The 21316-nt window shown below is 38.3% G+C and overlaps 1 protein-coding gene across 6 annotated transcripts in view; it reads right to left on the reverse strand.

Moving 5' to 3' along the window:
- Positions 1 to 20967, reverse strand: part of PICALM (phosphatidylinositol binding clathrin assembly protein) — a 65941-nt gene extending 44974 nt beyond the window's left edge. For 3 of the 6 annotated variants that reach the window (XM_058044867.1, XM_058044873.1, XM_058044863.1), the window contains exon 1: positions 20684 to 20967. In XM_058044867.1, the coding sequence (XP_057900850.1) occupies positions 20684 to 20813 (130 nt within the window). In that variant the 5' untranslated portion in view covers positions 20814 to 20967. The remainder of the gene's footprint in view (positions 1 to 20683) is intronic. The other 3 variants (XM_058044879.1, XM_058044878.1, XM_058044877.1) reach the window with 2 other exon arrangements.
- Positions 20968 to 21316: the final 349 nt, after the last annotated feature.

Genomic DNA, 21316 nt, shown 5'->3' on the forward strand with positions numbered 1-21316 from the left:
ATTCCTTCCACACAAAAAAAGAACCACAAGGTATCCTGAATGATTTCTTTTCCCAGAAGCTTACTCATATGAATTCACAGTAAGATTCTAAAGAACTGGGTTGAGAATAGCTTTGATTAACGGTTTTAGTTTCAGGTCCAGTTTCAGTTTACCGTGACATTTGTGGTAACTTGACAAGCAGACTGAATGTAAGCCAGATTTACATACTCCATGTACATGCAGTACCTGATTATTTCCAATGCTTTACATGTATCTCTCATTTCAAACAATATTTTTATTTGTAAAGTATCAGTCTGAAAATATTTACAAGAGTAAGATCTTCCAGGCCAGAAAGTGTGCCCCACACCCCAGTTACTTCAAAATAGATCAAGCAACTGTGACAGATATCCATCTTGTTACCTATTGCTTTTTCATCTTTTATGCCACTGACACTACCTTAAGCAAGGAATTGGTTATATCCTGCAAGTTATTGACAGCTGTGCCATTTAAAAAAATATATATAATGGGAGAGACAGTATCCTTTCAGTAAGCAATTGAACTATTGATCATCCAACATGAGTAAGCAGATAGTGCCAAGATCTAAACACATTACATTCTTCAGTTAAAAAATAATAATAAAAGAATATTTAAATGCATATTGGTGGATCCAAAGCATGAGCTAATACACATCAGATTATGTTTACATAACTGGTAAATTTAAAATTTAAGTTAACACAGCAAAGTTGTTTCTTTTTTTAAATACAAAAGGAAATATAAAACATTTATTGCATGAATTAATATTCACACAACTTATGCCCACACAGAGGAGTTCAAGAGAACACAATTAATTTAGTATTGTTCAAACTGAAGAGAAAACATGCTAGTGACTGACACTCCACTCACGAGGGAACACTTGTGGCCAGTCACAATGTTGGAATACAGGACAGTGTCTATCCTTGAGATAATTTTACTTAACAGTGTGCATCTGCTTGTGATCAATTCCTCTTTCACCCAAGGCCATACAAAACAATTTTTAGATTTGAGTAAAAGATTTAATAATTATTGATACAGAGCTATTTTGTTTTCCTCTTAAGGGACCATTTTCTCAATGAGACAAAGCCTTCAAAGCTGACACACTCTCATTTTAGCATACCTTTGGAAATGAGTGGGAAAAACATTGGTTTGTCAACCCAAAAGGCTGAAACAAAAATAAAATAATAATGGAAAAGACATGGTTATCTACACTGTCAATACTCAAGTTAAATTGCTTTCCTGGCTGCCTAGATTTCAATTCCTATAAGGGTTTTCAAATTATACCAGTTTCCTCTATGTCAGGGTCTCATTTTCTTCTTGTTCTACACAAATATTTGATCACTGGAACAGAGCTGCTCCCTCATTTGGTCAGCAATCTTAATAAAAATGCAAATGGTCTGAATCGAAAAGTCTATTAAACAGCTAAAACATTTCCAAAGGATAGGTGAGAAAGCAGCAAAGTGACCATTTCCCAATGGTCACACAATGACACACTGTGTAGCACCAGTTAACACTGACAAATTCAGGAATTTGGGGAAAATTTCAAAGATCAGAAATCAGCAAGTTCACATCAAATTGGTTAATGATATGAAAAACTGGTTTTATGCCATTGAGGAGTCAGCCACTAGCCAAAAAGTTCCTTCATTTGATTTTTTGTTAGGAATACAGTTGCAGCAAGCTTTTACTACTTCTTAAGAAATTTTACAGGTTTAAGACCAACATTCCCCTGCCTACCCCTAAAGAGCTCATGATCTATATGGCCACATGGATTTTAAATAGTCCTGTTACAGGTTCTGGGAAAGCACACATGACTGCCACATCTTTCCTTTCCAGAAGGACATTGAGAAAGTTTCACAAGAGGGGGGAAAATATGGGTTATTGAGAAGGAGAGAGGGGAAAATAAAAGAAATTAACATGTTCCAATTACAGTAATGCAACACTTGTCAGCAGATCTTAAATGAAGGAGAAACTGAATTTAGCATCAACAAAGCTTTTCATTGTCTATTTTTATTTTGTTATTTACTGAACTGGAAGTGTCTTTTTAACCAGAGTGGTTTGCATGAAATGTAACATAAAATAATAGAAATATCTAACCCCTGTATATTAGATATTCTTCCCAATTGTATTTTTTTTCTTTAAATTTCTATAAGATCATCTTCCTTCCTTGAATAATTGGCAAATCAAGGTAGTTCCTTATTTTCAAAACTTCAATAAAAAGTTTCAAGTAGAGTTTTTCAGCTGGCTACAGATGAAAACAGATATTTTGGATTATGGAGGTTATTTTTTCTATTCACCTTGACACATGACTATGAAGAGTGTGCTCTAATTTTATCCAATTACAAAATTTAAAAAATTAAATGACTTCACAAATACATAACAGTTTTATTCTAGCAAAGTGCTTTGAAAACATTTCTGAAACATATAGAGACAGTCTTCTCTAATATTTAAATACTTGGAGGACTTAACTGTGCCAGAAAGAACACTTATAAAAACTTCAAGAAATCCGAATACCAAAATAAGAACAAAAGAAAAGGTTTTCTGTAAAATCTATAATTAAAATCTACTTCTACAGATTAACAGTTCTGACAACTACAAACCCTGACACGTTCAGACCTGATTCTACACATTCCAACTGACATTTTAAAAGTAGATAACTTAATGGAAGCATATGGTAATTTTCTAAATGATTTCCCACTTCTTCCACAGGTGATGTCCTTATTTAAATATGGGAAATAGGATTTGAATGTTCCTGGAAGTAAAGAACTACTTTCATTAGAGAACCAAGCAATTTGTCTAAAAATAATACTCAGAATAATTCTGAACATTAATGCAAAGTGGTAAAATTGTAGTTTTTAAATAATACATTTGTAACCAAAAATTAAGCTTGTGCAAAACCGAGGATACCCTAAATGACATACTGGAGTGATCAAATGAAACACAGTGATGGTAAATTTCATTCTGAGCCACTCACTAAAGGACATTTAATCTGCTGAATTTAATCTGAAGAATATTATATAGCAAGTATGTATTTGAACACTGAGTGAATATTTCAGTATTTTCCTAATTAACAGAAAATACCTACGTTTGCAGTTTAAAACAAAATATGCCATAAACACTATTGGTTTTAAATTTATCTTCTGAATAAACCCATTTGTAGCAAACCACTTTACTAGAAGTAGTTTACTACATCAGATTGTCCCATGGCTTCACCAAAGTCCCCCTGAGAAAGTGGACAAGGACCACAAATTTTTAAATTAACAATAAAAATTCTCACTGAGAAATTTTTCTCTGCATATATAAAGCATCTTAACAGCTACATGCACTGACTCAGGAAACAATTTCTGGAAGAGTTAAAGAAATCTGAGAAGTCTCATTCTATTCTGAGCTTTCCATGTTTAAAAAGAACTATGATTTGATCTAATTTATATTAGATAAGCAGGATAAAAAAATGCAGAAAAAAGATTTATTATAATGTTGAATAACTTGCTCTATAACCACAGGTTTATATTTTCATTTAATCAAGCTACATCTTGCCTTTTTCTTCCAACTCAAATGAGACTATCATGTTTTCTCTCCTACTTAAAACCTCTGTTTCTAATTGGAATTCTTACAAATTACTTTAAATCTCTACCAGTAACCCTGTGAACTCAGCATTACTGCCTCAGGTATCTTTAAATACATTTTTCTCATATGGCAACACTTCCAGCAACTTATTACAGCTGTTTGAGAAGTAGTAATTAATATATTTTCTGCAAAAAAGAGAGTAAAAATTTGTTCAGTTGAAAAACTGGTTTCAATGAAGAATTCTCTGAAAAACATTAGTAGTGTCTACCAAAACTCCTCAACAAACAAAGCATTGGTAAAAGAAACAGCAAAAGAAGTTAAAAATAAGGGAAGAACAATTAGAACCATTATGTACACAATTTTCCTTTTTCTTTTCTTCATCTCAATTCCTAAATACTGGAAGGTGCCACATTAACACTTCATTTAATATCCATAATGATTATTCCAACTTCTCCAGTTACAAATATTGTGGAAAAGACAAGTGTGGCTATGTTACCTTTGGAGAATTGATTTCTCAAGACAGACTTTAGCATCACTTTCATCTAAACTTGCCAAATACTCCCATCACATTTTAAAGACTAGCATGAAAATACTGTGCAATATTGCCTCAACAGCTCCAGCCACAGACTGTAAATATAACATTCTCATTTCAAATACATTCAAGCTGAACACAATCATAGCTTAGCTCACCTAGATCTTCATCCAAGTTTAACATATGGCAGAAGTTCATTATTTTAGACCAACACAAATGCATAAGATACATAACTCCCAGGATATGTTTTCATGGTAACTCATGACAAATCTGGGTGGTCCCATTCCTGTCTCTACCTGCAAGCATTGACACACTTCCACTGATGACATGCTTATGTCATGTCAGCCTAGTGTGCTTCTCTGAACCATCCTAACTTCTCAGAATAGGAAAATAAAACCCCACAAAAGCCCCTGACCTCAGTGGTGTTGGATGGGATAACGGGGATGACACATGAGGTGACACAACACAGCACAGGTTTTTCATTATCCTACCAGCTAAAAAACAACTCACAAAAGACCAAAACAGGTGCAAGCCATAACAAGAAAAGGAGATGCTGACATGCAAAGGTAAGAAGAAAGAGGAAAAGGGGAAGTAGACAAGTCTTTCCACTCTTGGCACCAGTGAGTGACTGCTACCCAACCACGCCACTACAGTCATCCTCTGTCCTTCCAAGATGTCTGCCTTGGCCTTCAGTGGTTACTCTACATGTCTACAGTTCCAAGTTTTCTGACATTAATATTCCAAAGTCTGATGTTCTGGTGCAGATTAAAAAATAAATTCCCTTTGTGCTTCTCACTGAAGACTGAGCATCCATACTCCCCATAAAAAACTTTATCACAATGAAAAAAACTACTATTTTCTTTCTTAATAAATAACTTTCTTTCAATGTTTCCTAACTTTTCTAACTTTCCTAACAGTCTTAATTCATCTGACCACCTCGATTTTCTACAGTTTTGCTGATTTGGTGGTTTATAATGAAAATCAAGTGAGCCAAACTTCTTGCACAGTTCCTGCATGTTCAGATAATTCTTCTAGACTAAACTGAACCAAGCATTCATACAGCATGACACCAATTTATCAGTGTAACTTCATCTTCTAATCTTGGCCTGAAGAGCAGCTGCACACATTCCCAGGACAGTGTAATTCTCTGTTGATACACAATGTGTACCAACATACAGTTACTAACAAAAAACATCATTAGAACTACATATGGACATATTCTCCACTTTAAGTATTCTCCAGTTGTGGGCAAAGTGATGTAAGCACTCTGTACTAAAGCAGCACTCTCTGGGTCTACTAAGTTTGAAAATCAATGAAAAAACAGACTAAAACCCATGGCTGTTACCTGTACCTATCAGTTGTTATAACAGGAGAGAACTATCTTTGTTAAAATCTTAAAACACTAAGCAATACAAAAGTATCTAAAATTTATTAGTTACCTTTCTAAGGATTAATTTCCCAGCTGCCACCCACTCTTAAGACTAAATTCTTCCTCAAAACAGAACAAATCAACAATTGTTTCAGCTCCCTAATACTAAGAAATATGCAAGACATACCAAAGCTACTGAATACTTTTGCTCTACCTTCAATTCCTACATACCCTTTAAAAGCATTTTATCAGGAAATCTAGTTCAAAATAATTATAATCTCCCACACGTACATTAACACATTATTCCCAATGAAAAGTATCTGTAAACTTAGAGCCTTGATCCTATCTTTACAAACATGCTTAATAAATAACAAGCCTGTGAATCATATTCTAAAGAAGATTCTTGATTAAAAGATGAAAAATGTCTGTATCTACCAGCCAACTAAAATGGCAATTCTTGCATAAGCTGTATATTCAATTTGAATATTTAACCCACTGGTCTAATTAAACCAGGGAAAAATCAATATTCTTTTTCACTAATCACATGCTAATTTCAATGCATTCATGAATAAAATTATGAACAGTTCTTTGTTCAAGATTGTCAGTATTTTCAGAGTGCATGGCTGCAAACACTTGAGGATGCACCCATTTCAGGTTCTGATAAGCAAGAAAGCAGGTATGTACCCCAAGGGTTCTATACGAGCACTGCTGTTTAAGAATACATTAGGACAGGTGGTTGGACAGGCTTTGATTTTGAATGACAGCCATTGGTTTGATATTGAAATCAAACCAATAATATCTAATATAGTACTGTCTAATATTAAATTACTATATTAAATATGAGAATAATTTATAATAATACTTAAGCATCCAATGTAATATTTATAGTGTGAATGGTCACACATAGTGGGTCAATGGAAGCACGATGAACAACATTAGGTGGAACATTTTAACTTCAATGAAGGCTAATTACTTTGAAAATTGCATTGCTCTAACAATGCTTTTATATCCTACTAAAAACATGTAGGTATTTCAAGCAGCCTGCATATGTGAGTTTATGCTATGATTTCACCTTAGATGCATAAAGAAGGCACATAACATGGTTCATAGATAGCTGAGAGATCAGTATGTGATGCCAGATACTGACCCTCAGGTCTCTGCATCACCACGTACACAAGGAATGTTACCACATTGTTCTCTGTCCCTGGCAAGAATAGTGCCCAAGCCATCTGCCTTTGCATACAGTAAAGTTTTGGTTATAGTATGTACTTATAGCCCTCTCTTTCTGCTCCAAAGAACCTATAAATGTTCTATAGCTATTGCACCTCCATACAATAAAAAACAAGTTGTGCTAACAGACATGCTTTTAAAACAAGGCCTGTGAAACACAGGTACACACTGCTGCTGTACTGCCAATAGCACGTAACCAATCCTTGCAGATTGCTCTGGATAGCCCCTGGATGCAGGCGTAGCACCAACAAATGCCTTACCTGGCAGCTTGCTAGCAGTGCTACAGTGACATTACCATAGCCCAGTCCACAGGAACAGGGAAACCATTTTGTTAATAGCAGACATCACTGAACAAAAAATCCTCAATGAGCATAACTCTACAGTAGTTCTGCAGTAAGGCAACTTCCATCTTTGCAAGAAGGTAAGCCTTTAACCTAACTAGGGTTCACTTCAGTATCTGACCCTCCTCAATCCTGCAAGAAACTCCTAATCCCAACTTTAGCTCACCTGGTTATATGGCATTCTGATTATATCTGTTAAAAAATATACTCAAAGGCTGTCAAAGTATCTATCACAAAACCATAGAATGGTCTATGTTGGAAAGGACCCTTAAGATCATCTAGTCCCAACACCCCCACCACAGCAAGGATGTCACTCATGATCAGGCTGCTGAAAGATCCATTGAATCTGGCCTTGAACACTTGAAGGGATGGGGCATCTAGAACGTCTCTGGACAATGTGTTCCAGTGCTCCACCAGCCTCCGAGTAAGAAGTTCTCCCTCTGTCAGTTTAAAGCCATTTCCCCTTGTCCTGTCATTATCGACCCATATGAAAAGTCCCCCTCCCTCCAGCTACTGGAAGGCTGCAGAGAGGTCTCCCCAAAGCCTTCTTGTATCCATACTGAACAACTCCAGCTCTCTCAGCCCGTGCCAACTTCCATCATCTGTGACTTCCTTAATCCTGCGTTACCGAGGAGCAAACAGAAAAAGCCAGACTTCGTGCACAGCATGTTTTGGCAGTAAACACTTCTAGCACACTTTCTGAATCTAAATATGTGTATCTTCTAAATACAGAGTATCCACACAAGGGCAACTTCGGTGTTCCTTAGGATGTTTACCTTCCACACCCCTTTATTCTAAAGACACACCAGAAAGCAATGTTGTAGTAGTGATGCACCCTCACAGTAGAGCACAGTGAAACTGAAACCAGTGAGTGTTAACACCAACCTGACCTCCTGCCACCACATCCCACTGAACAGATCCTCAAGCCAAAGAAATCCAAAGACCTTTGTTACTTTGGAATTAATCACACACATGTAATTCACATCCTTTTCTCTCTGAACAGCACTGCACCATCTTTAATTGGACAGTTTAATGGACAAAACCAAAGATAAGAGAAAACCAAAGCCATCTGACCTATGGTTTTCCTACTTCAATACTTGTCTCATTACAGTAGCTTAAAGGTCTTACTCCAGCAAAGTTGTTTGGAATATGTGCCATTCTCTCCCATTTTAAACCAAGATTTTGAAAATTAGATTTCCTTCTGGACAAAATCTAACTCTGAGCATGAATAGCACATTTTTCCCTGCATGCCTTTGGGAGCTGTCAGGAAGCATGTATTTAAGTTGAAGGAGTTATGCCTCTGTATTTGCCTTCCTCCGTCAGCGCTGAAACTGCCAGTGAAGATGTGTGTATCTGATGCACAGTAGGACACATTTCTTGGTAGATATCACCCTCTACAGCTTCTGGTTAACTAGTGGAAAAATCTGGGCTGCCTGGTTAACCACTGGAAAAACCCAACCAAAACCTAAACTTGTCAATGTGTGGAAATAGGTCTCCTTTTGTCAAGAGTCCATGCTAAATACAAAACAGTTGTACTGTTGAGGGAGTCTAAAGGTGTGTCAGCACCTACTACAGGTTCTTTTGCCCCTGTAGTATACAGGTTAAAAACCCACATTCCACATTTTATTGCTTCTCATGTATTTACACAGATATTTAAAATTAGTCTGATAAAAAAAAATAAATGGGAAATTCTTGCATCCAAGACCAAAATGGTTTAAGCTATATTCTAAAATGGTTTGATTATTACATCATGTTCTTCCAACATCACAGAGATGCAAAAGTTACTCATTTGGATTCATTTTAATATAGTAGGCATAAAAGCCCAATATATAAAATTACTGCATAAGGTACTTTTCTAGTATAAAATAAATAGAAGTCATCCAAATTACTTAGATTTTTAAAATTAGTACTATTTATTACAAAACAGTACAAATGCTTTTCCTTATAAATAGCACAATGCCCAGCTACTGGAGAAAACCTCCTCAGATGACAGCTTTAAAACAGATTTTTACTATGAATAAACTTCACACACATCATACCACAATCCAACTATGCAGCATTTCCTATTTTGTATGGATAATCTATGTATCTTACTTTTCTGTGTGTCTCTCAGGAAATACATACAGCAGGGTCCTGTCAGATAATCACCAACTCTTTTAGCTGACTAAACAGAGCTTAACAGGTCTCAATGTAGCTCTGATTTAAAGGCTTATAAACAATGACCTAAGCATACCAACAAAAGTGGAGAAACTTGAAAAGAGGGGAAAATAAGGCAAAGACAATTGAATCATGGGGCTAATAAGTGACAAACAAAACACAGATTTCATGAAGAAGGTTTGCTGAGGAATACTTTTTTATTGAAGTTTCTATAGAAGTAGCTGGTCAAGCTTAAAATAGTAACCCTCAAGATTATAAACAATTGCCTTAAGTGCACTTTTTTTGCACTTGCTGCAAAAATGTCCTTACCAAATTTCAGTTAACAGACCAAGGAGGAAATCAGTTTAGACTATTTGCCTATTATATATCAACTAATGAATTTTCTTAAAGAAAAAAAAATAAACTCCTGACAAAACATCTGAATTTTTGAATGATGAAAGCAGCAAATTCTCAAACTTCAAATACTTATCATTCAGTGAAAATCAAACATCATTCTTCTCCTACAAAGTGACTGGCAGAAAATCACACACAGGCCAACACAGGTTTACACAGTTGGGTACTTGAGCTGGTATCTCAGAGATCAAATAGGCTAAATGCTGAACTCCCTGGTGTTATATGAAAATAGTTTTGCACAACGTGGCTGAGTTTTATCTTTCTCTATACTAAAAAAAAAAAAAACAAAAAACAAAAAACAAACAACTCTGCACATCAGACATTTTTTTAATACAACTTCTGTCTAATTCCTAAGCAAGACTAATCTTAATTTTTCCCATTAAGATACAAAAAAGAAGCATGACAAAAACCAAGAAACTACTCCTTCCTTGTCAACCTATTTGGTGACATGGAAAATCCTGGTCATTTTGGTTAAAAAAGAGTCACTACTTTAAAAACTACCATTTTTGAAGTAACAAGGAAAGTTCATGATACATGGATTTAGAGCATTTCTGCAGTCACTTCAATACAAGCTCCATCAATTCCATACAATCTACTTCATGTTTTGCACTTAAAAGTAGGTGAACTCATTAAAGGAGATCTTTTACTGGCAGCCACTTTCATACTTTTTCTTTTGACCAAAACCAGATCAGATTTTGACATGAACTGTTAGAAAACTGGATGAAGCAGAGCACAAGAGCTAAAAAAAAAACAAACCAAAAAACAAAACTAACAACCAAACCCAACCTCTCTACCTATAAAAACAGAGGTATCACCACAAAATTGTTTCAACTGACACTCCTCTACTGTGACTGTGAAACTCTTCCACGAAGGGAGGCAGCCAAGCAAAAGTACAGCTAAATTCTTCCATCCTATTAATAGAAATGTTGGAAATGCCTGCCTAATTTAGCTTTTACTTCCTTTTTCAATTTAGACTAACATCTCCCATGAGATATTTGGAGCTCTGTGACCAAACAAGACTCACCCTGGCCCGTCCCAAGCACATCTTCAATGCACATTTGAATAGCACTCTTTTTCAAGGGCACAACAAAACCATCCCTTACAGAGCACGTCTAAGCTGCTCACAGAAAATATTTTAGAACATTCTGTGATAAGATGTTAGGATGGTGCAGGAACAAACTTCATTTAACAAGCAGAGCAAAAAGGAAGCTGAGTTTTTCCAAGAGCATACACTAAGCTTTACCGATTCTCAGTAGATAAAGCAGAGGATATTACCAAGGGGAACACATCCTCCTCACAGCAACACTGTTTTGTCTGAGTTTCATAAATCCAAATCAGTTCTTTCCCTCATGCCTCACTTTTAGAGACTGTTCCTGAGCCCTTCATTAGTGACCATGGGGTCATGAAATTTCACGAAGTTTCAGAGCCAATACAGAGTTTCAAACTTTTAGTCTGAAACTGGATGGGTAAGGGAAACTGTAATACAGAAAGAGCTCCTCAGTATCCACAGCTTTCAGCTGGGAACTTCTCTGTTTACCATGAACAAAGACATGTCTCTATCACAAACAGCCTCTAAGATAAACTAAAGCCAAGAGAAGTAGTAAATAACATCTGTCTTTTGGTTTTCAGTAAAAGGAAAGAAACCTTCAGCCAGATTCTATCCTTAAAATTAAACTGTTTCATAAGAAAAGTTCAAAAAAGAAAAGAATTAGTTATTCCATTTACTTCAAAGTAAGGTTGTTCATTGGTTAAACCCTCAGAGAGCTAAACTGAATATGGAACTCTGGTAAAACTATGTGTTAAGACATCTTGTGTCAGCCCTAGTATATACCAAGAGACTGACCACATTCCTTTCTACAAAGACTCCTCATTAACAGTTTAAAATAAAGACAAAAGCATCTCCTCCAACTCACTGTATTTTACTTACAGATCATTAAATATGAAGAAAGTCTCCTCATAAACTATGTGTCAACAAAAAGCAAAAATCCCCAGCAAAACAAGAGAGAAAATCAGACCCTAGCAATGCATGATCTTTAAACACATAACAATGAAATCCCAAGCATATTCAATTCAAATCCATAACAATGAAAACCCAAATTTCAGAAGTTACACCAACTGTGTTGCTCCCTAGTATTTGAGAACTAACACAAAAACTTATGTGGATTTCCATCCGCTTACACACCAAATTCAGCACTGAAACAAGCTTCATATGTTCCAGACTTTTAATGCAAAGCAACCTGCTTGGAAATTGACTTATGTTACATTTAATGGGCTTAAATGATGCTACATAGCAGCAAGGCATTTCAACTGAACAGGTCAGGAAAAAAGCTTGGGCTAGCTCCTTATTAACTACCAAGAACCTAAAAATAAAAGTCTGTATCCAAACAACCATTTTTCCTCAAAGCCCAACAAATAGTGTACTAGTCTCTGTGTATCAAACAGCTTATAGCTAAGAATTGTGCATCCTGAGCTTTTCCATTCATCTGCTAATCAAATGTGACAACTTACTAAGCATGAAATACCCTTATTAGAAATAACTACAGTCCACAAATGCAGAGGTGTTCATACATGGGTTCTTTTTTTTTCTTTTTTTCCTAGGATTAAAATCCACTTCACACGTATTTTTGATACTCTAAATCTTATTCTGCAGTGCTGCACTGGAACACTCCTGACTGAAATGCAAACACTCTAGGGAGAAATAATCCCTAATAAATTTAAGACTTTAGGTTATTAATATATAATAGAAAAACTGATTTAAAGGATAATAAATCCAAATTCAGTCATTTGAATAAAAACCAGCTGATCTGATCATGGCTATATCAATGAAAGCTAAGGGACATGGATGTTCAGAGAATTAATTCAAAACTGAAATCTACCTAAAGATTCCACTATCATTCTAAACAGTAAAGAAACTTCACTTCAAGAGAATAAAAGAACACAAGGATATTGTTCAAAAACACATTTTTCGTTTTTATCTGCAACTAGGATTTGAACTAGTTATGGTTCATGATGAATAAAAAGTAATTGCAAGTAAAATACCTGAAGTTCAGCCCTAAAACTTACAAACTGACTTAACTGCTTACATAAATATTAAACTCAAGTGCCCCTTGTGAGACAGAAGAATGAAAGCATTTTATGAGTAAGCAAGACTCGATGAAATCAGCCTCACATCAACCCAGAAATGAAGAATTGCTTTGGGAACTACAACTGCATGAGGCTGCAATACAGAATCAAGTAAATACTCCCAACAAACTGATTTTAAAATGAAAGTTATTTTTAATCTCTCCATAACAGTATACATCCCAAATTACGAACACCAGTGGCTTCTGGCAAATAGAAAACGGGACAGAATTAAACATGATCAAATAACACCACCATCACAACAGTTTGAACAAGGTTTTACACTTCACATAAAAAAATAAGGTCAGATCCAGAATACAGAGTTGCTGATCAGAAAAATTCATGATGTTTGAAATAGCCTGCAATGATGGCTGAAACTACTCTGATAATACTGAGCAGAAAGAGAAGGAAAGGCGATAAAGCAAATTGAAGTGTGATCCATTTTCAATTAAATATTGACCCATTGCTCAGCAAGAGTGGAGGTAGCAGCTAAATAAACCCAGAGCAACTGCAGGCAAATGCAGGTGAAATGGTGATACAACTTCTGAACATATGGGAAGAAGTGGGGAAGAGAGGGACGTGCTACATAACACAACCAAACCCAAGACAAAAAGCACACACTTGAACTGCAAAAGAGGGGCACAGAAACACTTCAGGTCACTTACAGATCAGCACCCACCCCAGAAAAGCTCAAACACTGCCAACAGCAAAGCAAGCTACAGCAGCCCTTAAGGGCACCAAGGAGCATGAGGACACCAACGTCCACCTTTGGACAGCCAAGACATTCAACCCTGTCACCTGGCAGAGTAACACATCACAAACAACCAGAGCTGCTCTGAGTGGATTTACTGCCAGGTGAAGGTAAATACTTCTTTTTAAAATTAAAAATAAGTATTTAGAACATGCTTAATTCTGCCTTTAGCTTTGTAGCCTGAGTTTAATTTAAAACTTTGCATGTTACACACTTGGGAGTTGGAAATCAAGTTGACTATGGCAACTTTAGAAACTTATGCTGTGCAGATGAATACAAGTGGGTTGGTTTGGTTTTGTTGGGCTTATTTTTCTTTTTTTTTTGGAGCAAAAGTAATTAAGGAATTATATAAACCTCATCACCTTTTTGTAAATGGATAAAATAATGTACTTTTTTACAAGTTGTTAACGTGGACAATTTGTTTTCATACTAATTGTTTAACTAGGACACAGCGTTATTAAGAATGCACAATTTATGCTTTAAATTTTATTAAATTATCTATTCAAAAAATCAAGAAAGGTTACAAACAATACAGGCACCTTGTTGATGTCATAACACACAGCCAGCAACTGGAATAGCTGAGCTACTGCTAGCACCATATTTAGAGTAAATATGTGAAATGCCAGAGCAGTTTCAACCCATGCAAACTTCTCACTTCCCACATCAGCAAAAGAATCACTGCTGCTAGAATGGCACCGCTGCTGGAGCATATGAATGTTGTGACTGCTGGCCTGCTGGCTTAGGAGGAAGCAATAAAGGACAGCAAGTAAAGATTTCTAAAGTGTCTTTTCAGGAGAAAAGGCAAAAAGGAGTTGATGAGGAGAACTCAGTAAATTAACATCAGTATGAATGAAAGTGCATAGGAAATCTCAGAATGAGTATAATCCCCACTTTTGGAGATTTTTTAATTTATTTTAGGTTTAGACTACTTATGACTACTTATGTCATGACCTGCATAAAAGTCTCAAGATTTCCCTTTATGCCACCACTGTTCACTCCAGTAATGCTGTATGCTTCATTCTGTGAATTAACATGCCCAAGTCAAATTTTGATGTAGGTCTTGTTCATTTTCACCCTCTCTTCTGAGGAAAAACTTATAAAAGCCTAATTTACCCTTGTATACTATTGCAAATGATCCAGATAAGCATTACTTTAATAAAGCTCCTTTAGCAAAATAGCACAGGAGATTTTTAGTCACAATCAGAAAATCCAGTGTATTTGCTAAATCTGTATGAAATGCTTAACTTCATTAAGTTATTCTCACACAGTTAAATACAGCTTAGTCCCCTAATTTCCTAATTCCCAATACCCGATTTGTGACATATTACTCATAACACGGATTTATCCTCAGTAGATTTGAGACAACCACACCTTAGCACTGAATTTACTAACATTATTTTTAAGTTTAGAAACTACCAGTTAATTGATAAAGCTCTGATATAAACTAGGGGTAAAATACAAAGTAGAACAAGATTTCTCCTTCAAGTTTTGAAGGATACAATTACTTTGAATTTACTAAGAATTCATAATCTGCCCACTCATGATCATACTTCACAATGGAGAAAATGGCCAGAAGAGCAAGGAAAACACCAAGCCAAATAATTTTATAGCAACAAAAGCTTCTTTTCACTTGATTGCATTCTTTTTTGTTAGTTACTTGTTGGTTACTTTTAATCAGCTGCAGATACAATCAGTAATAAAATCCCTCTCATACCCAAGCCTTTGCAAGATAACATTAAACTCCAAATTGCAGCTACTCCCAGAGTTAAGACTTTGACCCGCAGGAAATCTAAACGGCTAAATTCTCATAGTCATGAATAAAAAGTTTGCAGCAGAAGAGTTTGCTAAAATACTCAAAAGGACACATACTTGAGATTATTGCTTTAAACTTGTATTGCAAACTACTTGAAAATATTAAATTACTGCCCCAGTAGAAGGCTTTGAGACTTTATACACAAGTCATTTACAATTCTTACCTGATTTCTACTATCATGGTTGAGAAAGAGCTACTTCAGTACACAGAGAAGTGGACATATCCTACCAGCAGTAAAGCTACTATGTGCTATTTTTAAAGGATTAATTGATGTGTGAGATGCTTTGAGTGAATATGTTTTAACAGCAGTGAAAATTTTCAATTGAAGAAAGCTGTTTAATAAATTAAGCTTTCAAATAAAAAAGGTGTCTCATCTCCAGAAATAATGTTGCATTTTCCAGAGGGAGTGAGACACCAGTAATGTTTTTTAAGTGAACTTTCCCAGAATTCTACCATCATCAACAAATCATGTACTTTACATAAGGCAACAAATGCAAAAGTCAGGAAGCCTTAAATTCCACATTGAATAAGTCATCTCTTGTATTATTATGCAAACTACCATTACTTTGTGAGACAAGCCATCAGGGACAACTTAAAATTTTCACATCTACAAATCAAAAAATGATTTTAGGATTAGGAACTGAAGACTGAAATAGATCATCAGGTCACAGGCTGAACGGCAAAGAATGTTTCTCCCAAGTGTCCCTTTTAGAAAATGCAAGATATGACAGCACCATTAAAAAATAATTAAGAAAAATCTCAGCTAGGGCTATACCCAAAGTTACATGAGACCCGAATGCTCACTGCTACTGGGAAACAATGGTGGTGGTATGAAGAGTCACAGGAAGCTGATTGCAGGTGTTCTACAGCTTCTCCTCCTTAGCTCCTGCCTCTTACCTCATCTGAAGCAGAATACTGCTTCAGGCTAAGTAAAATAAAACAACAGCTGCACAACTACACAGCTATTCTTTCTGCAAATGAGCAGCTGTAGGAGAAAATTGTCCCTCTGGCAGCCAGGAGGAGCATGATAGTTCTCATACTCTACTAAAAGGCACGAACAAATATTCCAAAGGAATTCCAGTAAAAAGTAAGAAAGTTGGCTAAAGAAAGAAACTATGAAAGAATCACAGAAAAAACTCAGAAAGAAAACTGAATACTTCAGAAGAAAGTTGTAATAATGCAATTATCTGTATTCGGAATAATTACAGTTACAAAGAACATTTCTAAGCAAAAATAAAAATGGACTGCCTCCAGAAATTTAAGTCAATTACAAAAAGGAAGCAAAACTGCAAGAAACCTCAGGTGATTCTGCCAAAACCAGAGACAAAATATGAGTTAGTTGAAGCACTAAAATACCATAAAAGGAATGTGGATAATCTGTGTCTACTGGAGAACACAGAAGTACCCACAGAACTAGGAGTTAATTCACCTCATCACCCAGGTACACTTTAGCATATAAAGGCAAGTGAACCCTTACAACGCTGGCTTTCCCAGCTTCCCTACAAATCTCTTGGGTGACCCAGCAAAAAGCAATGATCTTTGTTCCTCAGCTCTCCAAGTTACCCTTTTTGTACCATCTCAGTTTGAAATAGAAGCTGTCCCCAGCACAGACATGAAGCAAGAGTTTCTCACCTGGCTTTTCTCTATCCCAGAGGCAGCCTCCAGACAAAACCAAAGCAGCTGACATCAGTGACTTAGGAATTAAGCTCCCAACAAGTTCCTTCGAGTTTACTTTGCCTTACACAGCTTCTCATAGACATCTACTCAACACAGGGCAGGGTTCTGGTTTACTGCCTTCCTTAAAAATACATGTTTTCTTTCACAATAAGAAATCAAGGAAATTACACTCTGGCTTAATTATAGAGATATTTCCTGTTAAGAATGGGTAATTACAGCATCACAACTTCCTTCCAAGTCATCCTTCCACATTCTCATTTAAAGAGGGCTACTCCATTAGCTACAAGCAGATAGGGTTACGATGCACACTCATTCCAGAGGCCAACCCTAAACGAGTATCACAACAAAGCTGTTTAAATACACTCCACAACACACACATGTACACAAACATTGTTATGCTACTGAGCTATCCCTGCTACAGCAGCTTCACTGAACCAAGCCAGTGAAATTTACTAGGCATTAACTTCAGATATTCCTAATATTAATTACCCACCGCACATACAAACACACCTCCCTCTCTGAGAATCACATAAAGAAAGAGTGAAAACTGGCAACAAGTTTCCCAGCACCATTTATATTGTAACAACCCAAAGCACTTGTTCTTAGCATCACTATCCAACACTCAACGTGGGGACAAAAAAGCTACCTAGAAAGAAAGGGTTGTACCAATCTGTGTGTGCAAGTTAAACCCACAAAGCTGTTTAGAGCTCCCACTGCTCAGATAGGTGTAAAAATGGGGACAAAGTCCTAGTGAAACTAGGTTTTCCATAAAAGAAATTGATGAGCTATGTTTTGAGGGTTCCAAGGCCATTAAACCTGATTTCTGTAAAACAAGTAATCCATCACAACAAGCACAGCATTCAGAACAGCAAACAGAATGCTTAACCCAGCTCTAAGCTCTAAGGCTGGACCTTCAAAACAGAAGAATAAAACAGTATCATGGATTCAAGTATACAGCCTCAAGATGATGTTACTACCTATCACAAGCCATGTCCACTTGTAAATTAGAAGTCTTTCTCCCCTAAACCAAACAACTAAGCTTTGTAATGGGAGAGAAAGCATTCTTTGAAACATACTACATTTTAACCACCATGAGCTAAGGAAAAAATTCCTTTTTAACTTCCTAGATAATCATCACTCAGGGAAATAGAGGTAACCCAGGATGGAGAGCACGTCAGTTTTTAAACTCCACACACTGTCAGAAGCAAGATAAATAAGAATAGGAATAATTAAGTTCACGAGCATCTATGTTGGACTTTCCCCCATGTTTATGAGTTAACATGAGGCTGAGCTAGTTACATCTGTTTGTGACAGCTTCAGCTTAATGAAGAAAGCATTTCAGTAACAGGACAGTCAGAAATCTTGATCTGTACAAGAAATACAGAAGCAAGAATGTATGTCATGGCCACAGAACATGCTGCAAGACTAACACTTCATTACAGGACAGTACAGGAAAACTCAACTCATCTGCTCACCCGGACACAACCTATAGTAAGCTTTACCTCTATTATCATAATAAGCAATAATCAGAAAAATATTAGGGCAGCATGCTGCCTATGAAGACAGGTATATCAATTGTCATTTACAAAGAGATGTCAGTTCATAGGCCTTACCATGTTAAACTGTTTGTTGTAAAAGGAAGATATGTACAAACTGTTCAGAAGTGGGGCTTGAGTCACAGCTTGTGTAAAAAATATTTATTTTAAAGTATACAACCATAAAGGGTATGAACAAAGAAAAAGTTCAAAATACAAGACCATGTGTCATTTCCTGATGCCAGGAACTGAGACTTCTAATAAATATATTAGGGTACAAAACATCTAGCCATGATATATTTTAACCACTAAAAAGATTAATTAAAAACCCAAGTTTTCCCTGCTTTGATAAAAATTCTCAGAGAGGCAGAAACTAAAACTCCTGACAGTCTAGAGTAGAAAAAGGAAACACAGAATTGATCTTCTCATCCAGCAACTAGCAGACAGCTTTCTAAGCAAGTCCAGGCAACCTTCTGAAGCAGCACCCTGGAGGTCTCCATTAGGCTGTTGCCTAGCAGCCCTATCCAGAACATCACCCTTTTACACACACATACCCCCACCTGAAGAGCAGTTCTCTGGCCAGCTTCATATTCTTTTCAACACAGCTTATACCACAAAATAATTCAGCTCCTAAATGCCTCATTACTGAAACCCTACTTTTAGCACAATTACAGGCTAAGCCTGACAAAGTGTGTTTTCCAGCAAGCCTCACTGCTGCTGTGTGAAATCCAGTAACATCACCATTTCATACATATGCCATATGACAAGGGGTTCTCTCTACCTGCCAATAAGTTACTCAAAGCCCAAAGATTTCCTCAGTGTTCTGACACCCTCAGCTAACCAAATACAACAAGACCACTCAGTTACTGTATCTTCAGCCAAAAGATTAACTACATGAGGGCATCCCAAAAAGAGTCAGAGGCAGCTGTTCTGGGACTATCCTAAAAATTAATCACATTGCTCTCAGGTACTTGCAGAACAAGAATTCCTTAAACCTTTAACGTGCACACGTTTTAGTGGAAAGAAGAAAGAACTACAGAACTACAGTACAATTAATCCTACTACTATCATCTGGTGTTCTCATTTGGATACAGAGCAATTCAGAAGGCACAAACTCAAGACTCATGAAGACTCAACCTTCTCCTGCAGACGTGGGTGGGAGGAAGGGAGAAAGCACATATAGAGAAGGCACAGACACACAAATCTCTCCAGTATCTTTTATTATATATTTGGGAAAGTGAAAGGGGTGGGGGGGCGGCTGTCCCGAAAAGGCCTAGAATAAACAGATGCAAGACAATAAGATATTCAGACCAAGAACTTCCTCGGTCCTGAGACCTTACAGCTTAGTGGAGAAACGCTAACGTGAACTTTGGTGTTCATCATTCTCCTCATAATCACTTGTACGGATCATAGTTGATAGAAAACCTTTCAAGCCTTCCCACCTTTGATCTGTTCTTAAGAGAAGCTGAAAAATGGCCAGAACCTGCATGGTATGTTAAGACCAGGTACCAAAGTTCTAAAGAAGTCCTCTTAGATACATCTTTCCAAGTGAATGAGACAGAGCAGAAAGAAAACTAGGAACATCCTCACTGAGAGAGATCTGCCCCTCAAACAGATGTTTCATACATTTTCCTACATGGAAGATTTACATGACTGTTAAAGAAGGATTTTTTTTTCCCCTGGTAGATTACCTGGAAAATAATTAAGATAACTGATGAGCTATTCCTTCCTGAAACTCCTGCACCTCCTCTAGAGAATGGGGGAGCGCTGCCCTAGCACGACGCAAATGAGATCAATTAGTAAGGAAATTACAGCCCATTCCTCTGCCTGGCCTCCGTGGTTCTCTCTCCCTAAGAAAGGGGTACGGAGCAGGTCCTGTCCTTCAGCAGCTCACATTGTCCGGGGCCCTGTGCATAAGGAAGACTGGCAAGGCCCTTTTTGGAGAGCAGATACACTGAACAGCCTCTCCCAGGCTCTCCATCGCCACGTCCCCGACCCTACGCCCCCGCCCTCGGGCTGTGCCCGACGCTGAAAGCCCGGGCTCCCCGCCGGCGGAGGCTTCCCGTCCCCACGAGGCCGGTGGGATGGGCGGCAGCCCCGCAGCGGGACCCCGGCACAGGCCGGGCAATCCCGCTCCCCGGCGGGACGCTCGGGGAGATCCCGGGGCCGCCGTCCCTGCCGGTACTCACAGTCCAGGTGCTTCTTCTTGGGGCCCATCACCTCGTGGGTCGTGGCCTTGCACACGGTTTTCGAGACGGCCGAGCCGGTCACGCTGTGCTGCGCCGCCGTGATGCGGTCGGTGAGGCTTTGGCCGGACATGGCGGGTTCGCTGGCGGCGCTGGAACCGAGCGCGGCTCCGCTCCCTCCTCAGGGGCCGGGACGGGAGGAGTCGCCGGGGGGATGGAGCTGCGCGGGCTCCTCACCCCGCCGCGCCGCAGGCGGCCCCCGCTCCGCCCTCAGGGACGGACCTGTCACCCGAGCAGGGACCCCTCCTCCTCCTCCTCCTCCTCCTCCTCCTCCTCCTCCTCCCGCCCCCCTCCCCCGGCCGCCGTCCCCTCCCCCTGCGCGCCCGCCCGGCCGGGGACAGGGACACGCACTGGGCGCCGCAGGAAAATGGCGGCGGCCGAGCTCCTCCTCGGGCCTGGCCGGGCCTCTCCCGCGTCACGTGACCGCCCGGCGCCCCGCCCGCGTGACACGCGCCGCCCCCCTCAGCGCGGCGGGCGGGGCCGGGGCGGGAGCCGGGGCCGCTCCTCGGGCCGGGAGCGCTTCTCCCGGGATCCCCGAGTCCGGGGCACCCTCCCCTGTCCCCGACTGCCCTTCCC

This window comes from Melospiza georgiana, chromosome 2 (genome assembly GCF_028018845.1).
Source record: "Melospiza georgiana isolate bMelGeo1 chromosome 2, bMelGeo1.pri, whole genome shotgun sequence".
NCBI classification, from domain to species: domain Eukaryota; kingdom Metazoa; phylum Chordata; class Aves; order Passeriformes; family Passerellidae; genus Melospiza; species Melospiza georgiana.